Consider the following 8,184-nt stretch of genomic DNA (forward strand, 5'->3'; position numbering starts at 1 on the left):
AGGAGGAGATGGTTATGAGGTCATCCTGACCAAGTAGCACTTGCCTTTCCATATCTATCCTATCTATCTATCTATCTATCCTATTCTATCTATCTATCTATTATCTATCTATCTCATCTATCTATCTATCTATCTATCTATCTATCTATAATCAAAGAACTACAGATAGATGGCGAGTTTTCATCTCTTCTAAACGAGACAATCAGCCCTCACACCCCTGGAACAGTACAGTGATACATGTGCGCCGTATGTAGGCCAGTCTGAATACAGACTGATACAGCATGTGCTCACTACAGTGGAGGTGGAGATCTAAGTATAATGCAGTATGAGGGGGAGTAAAGTAGGAGATCTCAGTGGAGGAGAGCCTGTGTCTGTGTGTGTCTGTGCGTGTCTGTGCATGTGTGTGTGTCCTACAGGGTCGAGGAGGTGTCAAATGGAGGAGGTGAGTGATGGTGGCGGGGCAGAGGAGGTGTCAGACAAGGAGGTCTCGGTGATGGAGAGGGGAGCTTTATACAGTCCTGACCTGTGGGAGAAGTGCGTGTGATGCAGAGTGGAGGAGGAGTTGGAGAAAGGAAAGCAGCAGGAGGAGGAGGAGGAGGAGGAGAGAGGAGGAGGAGAGACTCATGCGGAGTCACAGCGTAGGAGGTCACAATGAAAGAGGATGCAGTGAAATGGAGAGGGTTGAGGTTTCTGTACTGTAAGAGGTCTATGCACTTCGTGAGGTCTGTGGTACACACATGTATTGTGTCTGTGTGTGTGTTCTGGCGCGCTTCTTTGAGCCCACCAGCCAGAGAGCACGAAGTTCTTATTTAGCACAGGAAGAGCAGCTCTGCTTAGCAACCACAGCCGCCCTCCAATCACAAGCGTACGGAGCAGACTCCAACTGAGGACTGAGTCCTTTCTGAGAGTGTGTGGAGTCTGACAGAGGCCTCTAAATGTTGAGGTACACGGCTGCCCACACGCTCAAACATACACAAAGCAGGTCTGTACTGCAAACCATTTCTCCCAAATTGAGCTTTTATGCAGCAGACAAAGACAAAAGTACACCCTGTGTCTCCTCCGCGTCACCGTTTTCTGAACTCAGCAGAGAATTCAAAGTTAATCTAAACCATCCTAATCCAAAATATTAATTATGCATATCCCAAAGAGCAAGGCAGTCGTGTAAATCCCTAAAACATTAATTCTTCTTTTACCCGCAGCCACACACAGCACTATGCAGCAACTTGGCACCACACCAGTTGCGACTAAAACGATAGCGGCCCGATTGTGAACTGCTAGCCATCAAAACAGGAGGCACGAACAAGATTTGGACCAAATGCTGTCTGAACACTGAGCAGTCTGTTTGGTTTAGCTGTGTGAGCTAATCCTTATGATAGCTTTGGAGGTGGTTGGTGGGCGGATTGTAGGCGAGAGCAGCATGCCGATTTGTCATATGGCACCAGCAGGGCCTACTTCTGCTCTGGCTGGAGCTCCATTAGCACATCTCCAATGTGGTCTAACAGTTATGTAGCTTAGAGCTGCAGGTCATTAAGGATAGACAGAGAGAAATTCATAGGGGACAAATTTTGCAATCCTGCTCATGTCTTTGGCCTCTTAAGTCTCATCAGAAAAAGCACTTGAATTGGTATGTGCATCTGCACTGTTGGCTTCCCCATGTAACATACTCTCTGCAGTATATCTAATTCATGCTCTAATTACACAATTCCAGAGGGAATGGTTATAAATTGTGAGGAATTGTGAGGATGCTTTCAGTGGGCCAGAGAAAGAGGAGACATTCAGTCTGAGTCTATCTGTAGTTCCTGAAGACGCTGTCCAGAGAAGATGACGGTTTTGATGTGTGCTGTGGTCTCTGCATTCCAGGGGTTATGTAGGATTATCAGAGTTTAAACCCCCTCCTGACTGCAGCAGCTTAGTAGCTCAGCCAGCAGCAGATGCAGACTCCAGGATTTCCTGTCTCTGCACCAGATGGGCCTGACTCTTAATCACAGAGCTGGAAATCAGGAGGTGATCGAGGAGGAATTGATGATGATTGTGGAATAACACTAACCCAATACGGGCATCTGTTCTGCCACAAACGGACCGACTGACTGGCTGGCTTGTTGACTGCAGTCACAGCCAGTGCTCATCTCCTTCCTCATCTCATCATCACTGATCAACACTAATCATCCTCCTCCCTCACTCTACGAGTTATACAAGAAGTCTTTCACACATTACCACTGTGCTGTGTCATCGAGATTTAGAAAGGAATGGAGCAAAACATGGTCGACATGAGATGATCGGAAATGGAGCAATACAGTAAATTGGAATAATAACAATATTGCAATATGTGAGACTGGATATCCTCTAATATTCAAGAAATGCTGTCTTTTTCTAGTTTAAATTGTTGCGTTCAGTAAAGTCATAACATATTTTCTCTAACTCAGACTCGCAAAATCAGTTTCCTCTTAAATTGTCTCTAAAAACCCGCTTTTATTAAAAGGCTTTCTTATATTTAACCCGCTAACGTGCACGCATGTGTATATATACTGTATATGTGTGAGAATGTGTGTGTGCATTGTATTGTTTATTTATTGTGTGGATTATAAGTACATTTGCTTTTAACTTTAAGTGTATTTTGATGTTAATACTTTTACTAAACTAAGATTCTGAATACAGAACTTTACTAGTATTTGTATCTTTACTAAGGATCTGAGTACTTCTTCCACCACGGCAATCTACAGCTGCACAATATGATAAAAAAAAATCATATTGTGACAGATATTGCAATTACGATGTGGTTCACGATGAGCGGTAATGATAATTTTTGGATCACAATTTTCATTTTCATAGAAATCGATTAATACCATGATGACGGGACAGTTGTTGAGGTGTGTACCAAACAAACGTAGGCCAAGGCATAACTACAGCACTACAGTACTTCATTATAATGCTGTCTGTCACACATTTTACCTTCATCAGAAATGTGTAGCTTCTGCGATTTGGATATTGCACTTGGTCATATTTTGATAATATTTTAATTAACTATGCAGCCCTACTGCAAACATCTCACATTATCTATATATTGAGATATTGATGCACAAGGATGGGATTAAGGATTTATAAGGATGTTTTCTAATACTGATACATAGCATTTGGAGCATGATTATGAATGTGTTCAAAATCACATACGAAATAATCAGTTTGGTTAATAAAAAGAAACTAATTTTGTTAAATTTTAATTACAACTTGCCCATAATCATTAATTTGAACAACAGATGTTTATGGGAGAATATCATGATAAGATAATTGAAAAATGATTCTGCTGAAAGTCAATTAACATTAATGCTGAACTATCGCCCAGCCTTATCTCTATCAGACATGCAGACACCACTACTGGCTCCAATCTGTCTTTGTGCACACAAAGAGTAAAACCAGTGACACAGCAAACTCACAAGCGTGGATTTCCCACCCTGGGAGAGGCTGGAGGTTACAGACCTATCCACACAGCACCTAAAGAAACAAGGCACTAACAAAGAGAAATGGCTGCACTTCACAGCCTCTAAAAGCCCGGCCCTCAAACAAAAGAGGCGGCAGGTCTTTAGCACACATCACCCATGACAGAACCCCAGCTGACACCTTTTTAACATGGGGTCACCCCTGCCAGAATGGAGGCCACAACCCCTGGGAGCTGCTGACACCCCTTTGCCTTGACATGCCGTCCCTGCTTTGGCCAAAACACTCCGTCCAACAGTCACTGCAAAGAAGAGGTGATGGTCTTCTGGGAGGGGGGGGAGGCTGGTCAGTGGGGAGTTGTATGCTAAGGGGGGGGGGTTGGTTGGGAGTCAGGCGACTGCTCTTAGAAGATTGATGTTTCCAAAAGAGGACAAATAGCAGAAGGCAAATCACACACAAATACTAGAAACATAAATCTGCTGTACCAGCAGTGAGATTTGAGAACATGGTAAATCTGAACCAAATGCGACTGTCTCGATGTGTATCTGGGTGATCTGGGTGGGTCAGGTCTTAGCTGACTGGGTCAACACTGGGCAGACAGGCGCATCAAGGACCAAAGAGATGCACGATGTCAGCTTTCAGGGCTTCCCAGAGGTCAGCAGACAGATGGGAATGGAAATGAGCCGGCAGAGAGCTCATTTTAATCTGGCCCCGCACAGCTGATCCAGTCATTACACTTGACTGTTTACATGCAAACACTCTCGCATACATGAAGACGCCCACATACAAGTGCAGATAAACACACAGTAACCTGATAGAGAAAGGTATTATCCATTCATTTGTGCATTTGTTTGCTTTTATTAGCAGCTAATAACTGAAAACACACATCCCTTTGCTCATCGACGCACACTTGATTGGTTTGCTCCAGGTTTGAGGCTAATTTCGTCGAGTGAGGAGAACAATGGGATGAGAAATGGCATAAATTGGCCTCAGTTGAATGGCTTTAATATCCATTCCATTAAGGAGAGTCTACACCGTTCTCCAGAAGCCCACGTTTACTCTCCACTCAGTCAGATGATTGATCGCATTGCCCTTACTTCTTAGGGATATTTTTTTTCACAGTTAATGCTCAGAAGTATTTGACTTTGAAGAAGAAAAAAAAAAATTTTTGCAATTCCAATCCTCTTTCTTGAAGATTTTCATGCTAATCAGAAAAGTTAACATTTGAATTATTACACGCAAGGTTCAACACAATGAAAAGTCATTTGAATTAGACTCAAAATTCAAGTTTCGCCTGAAATTTACATTTTTTGGCAGTGTGTCAGCAAAATAATCATGCAGGATCTGAAATGAAAAGCACTGTATGAATCACAAAATGGTGATGTTTCATTAGAAGCTGCAGTCGAGACTTTTTTTTTTTATCGGCCCACTGTATATCCCTCCGTCCTTTATCAGACAGCCATCTGGCCAGTGCACTGGACACAAGGGCATGTGATTGGATGGTGTGAAAAGAATGGGGGAAGGCTGGGTCAGTGTCTTTGGGGAAAGGTCAGGGGTTACGGCCCTTTGACAACACATGTCAAGGCCTGGCTCACACACACCCTGCATCTTCTGAATGAAAGAGACTGCAGCCTCCTCGCAGCAATCTGCCCTCATCTGCACATTAGGCAAAGAGCTAAATGACCAAATGCTGGATTTGATGCAAAACAGACACAATGGTTCACCGGTATCATTCCCTCTGATTCCAGCTTCTGCTTTAGTGAGGAGGCTGTTTTTGTTTTCCAAAAATTTCATTCACTATCAATACAAATCTGGAGTAACTCTAAATCACACATAAATCTCTTTATGCATAAAACTGCACTTTCATAACTATTCCACAAAAAAAACCCACATCAGCAATTATCTTCTCAGCAGTGGCTTCCAGCAGTGCCGTATCTGCACCAACCACCACACGTACAGCGGATGAGGTGGGAGTCTAGACAGATGATACAGGCAGAGGAGGTAACCTTCGAGGCTCTCTCTTATTAATAAAACACTCTGACATCAGAGGGAGGCTGAGGCGTACCGATAACATTGAGTTTTTGTTTCATGGGTAAGCCGAGCCAAGCGCGGTCTGCGAGCCCCCGTCCGGCCTTTCAGCAGCTTGGCCTGTCAGGCTGATGTATGGGAGAACGCTGGTGTGCAGCTCCCCGAGGACCAGGCCTGTCTGCTAACTGGGACACGACTGACAGTGAACCACAGCAAACACGCACTGCCCCCTCCGCCACCACGCTGCCTCCATGATGCTCAGCCCTGCCCTGAGTATATCACACACACTGGAAGACTGTCAGTGCAGGACTCACCATTTTAAGAAAATATATAACTCACAGGTAATACATCAAGACCTGCTGACTGCAGTTAGGAAGAAATTTACCACAGGTGCAAGACTTTTTATCTCTTTTTTTATGTATAGACATACTTCTTGACTGTACAAAGATCTTGTCAGGAGTCTGTGTTCAACACAATATAAATCATCTGTGGATGCCTGTGTGCTGAATTCAGGATGAATATTTCTAAATTGAGAACCAAAACATCACCTTTATCCATCACTGATCCTCCTGTTGTTATTATAGACATGTTTCTGTAAACCAACAGCGATTCCTTGAGTGTATTTTCTTTAAAGAGAGCACTGAGGTTTCCCTGTGAGACATCTCCTGGCTCCTGCTCAGACTGGAGCAGCACCATGGTGATGCATACAGAAATGTCCACTCATTAGCAGAGTCCCACACAACAGCTGCTCTGTGACGAAGGAACAGCCACCTCGTCTCCTGGCCCTTTGTCCATACTAAACATCTCTGACCCACGCAAGGAGCCTGGACAGCGACACACACAAACACACACTCATACCTTATCCTGACCAGCCACAAATCCTCCCCCCCCCTCTTTTCTCTGACACACACACATTTCCATATCCCAAACCTCATTAAATTCTTATCCCCTTCCCCACCTCGTGGCACCATAATAGGCTCCCCTGCCCCCCTCTCCCCTCTCACACTAATAAAATATATCATCGGGACTCCATTTATCATAATGCAGATGCCCTTGGGTAACCGGAGGGGAGCGGGGAGGGGGGGTTCAGAGGATGAGAGGGATGCTGGGGGTGTCAGGTGATGGTTAGAGGCTTCACTGTCACCTTTTTTTAGATATAGATGGAGTGAGTGAGGCTCTATATGAGGTGTTTCACAGGACAGACAGAAAGATGTGATGTGCATTTACATTATGCCTCTGTTGGGGTGGGGTGGGGGGGACTAATAAGACTGGCAACACTTCACTTGGAAAAGATACAAACGATCAATCAAAGGAGACAGTGGCAGGCCTAATGAGAAGGAAGCCTCCTGAAAATTAGTGATAATTAATGCAGATGCTGTAGTAGGCCCGAGGCTGTTGAAATATCCACAGTAACAAACAGAACACCTCAAAGACAATATAAGTGATGGTTAATAACAAGGTGAAACAGAACAAACTTACTCTGCACGATATACTGGACCGCTTGCCCATCAGATCATATTTTCCTTTTAACTCTTTAAGCAGCTGTTCCAGGTGACTCTTCTCCTCCTTCCCGGTGTAGTCCGGGTCTAAGAGCACATAAGCCCGCCAGTTGGCGGAGTCGAATCCCCAGTGGACAGTCCGGTTCTCGAGTCTCTTGTGACTGTGGACCACAAACTTGTGAGGTGGGAACATGAGTCTGCAGTCCATGCACTGGATACAGGCGGCGCTCGGACCGGCGTACAGTTCCGGGACAAACAAGCCTTTACACCGACCGAAACATTCATGATAGACTTTGAAGCTCTTCTCGGTTCGCTCCAACTCCAGGGAGCCTAACTCCTTGTTGCAGTGGGGAGGATAAGTTCCGCCGTAGATGAGAGCGTTGCAGAGGCGCTCAGCATCCGTCTGAGTGATCAGCCCGCAGGACGGAGCCGAGAAGGGCAGGATGCCCACCACTTTAAGGATCTCCAGCTGGTCCGCCGTGCACCGGGAGCAGTAGATGTGTAGGTCGTCGCACACCGAGTTGATCTGCTGGAGGGAAAAATCTCTCAGGACGCTGTTGAGGATCTGCGGCAGGCAGAGACGCTTCTCGCCGCCGACCACGAAGCAGGAGATGGGCTCCCGCTCCAAGACCGTCTCGCACCTCTCCGTGGAGCGGTCGGACGGGATGAAAAGTGGACCGGACATTACCGGAGGTGTCTGAGTCGGCAGGGTGAGCATCATCTCCGCCGATTTCCCATCTTTGCCGAAGAGTGAGTCCTGGTGCCACCGAGCGGAGAACGCCGCCGGTCCGCCGAGCGAGCGCATGGAACTCAGATGAAACTGCTTCAGAGTTTGCTGAAGTCCGGGATGGGGCTGGAAGCTCGTGCCCTCCATGTTGTTGCCGGTTAGAAAAGAGATTTCAAAACTCAAAATGAAAGCAGAAATTGACTTATTGGATCGGGCGTCCTCAGCATCCGGCTACACGCTTAATAACGCGCATTTCCATGTCACCGGAGAAGCTTCCCAGCGCGTCCATTCAGAAAACTGAAGGCTGCTGAATTCACGGGGGCTGTTCCTGTAGACAGACGCAATTAAAGTCGACAACTCCTAGACTCAAAACTCGTATTATCCAACGCACAATCACTGGGTACTGTGTTTCTATGCGCTCCTGCGGTTTTACGCACTCCTAATGTGCGCTCGAAATATGCCTCGTCTGCTCAGTCTGGCGTACTCTCAGTCTGTCTC

The 8,184-nt window shown here is 45.8% G+C and overlaps 1 protein-coding gene across 1 annotated transcript in view; it reads right to left on the reverse strand.

The window, feature by feature from the left end:
* skib (v-ski avian sarcoma viral oncogene homolog b) overlaps positions 1-7,833 on the reverse strand; it is a 30,834-nt gene extending 23,001 nt beyond the window's left edge. The window contains exon 1 of the mRNA XM_035661951.1: positions 6,940-7,833. Within this exon, the coding sequence (XP_035517844.1) occupies positions 6,940-7,833 (894 nt within the window). The remainder of the gene's footprint in view (positions 1-6,939) is intronic.
* Positions 7,834-8,184: the final 351 nt, after the last annotated feature.

The sequence above is a fragment of the Morone saxatilis genome, unplaced genomic scaffold, assembly GCF_004916995.1.
Source record: "Morone saxatilis isolate NCDOM2014 unplaced genomic scaffold, NCSU_SB_2.0 Contig18, whole genome shotgun sequence".
Classification (NCBI taxonomy): Eukaryota; Metazoa; Chordata; class Actinopteri; family Moronidae; genus Morone; species Morone saxatilis.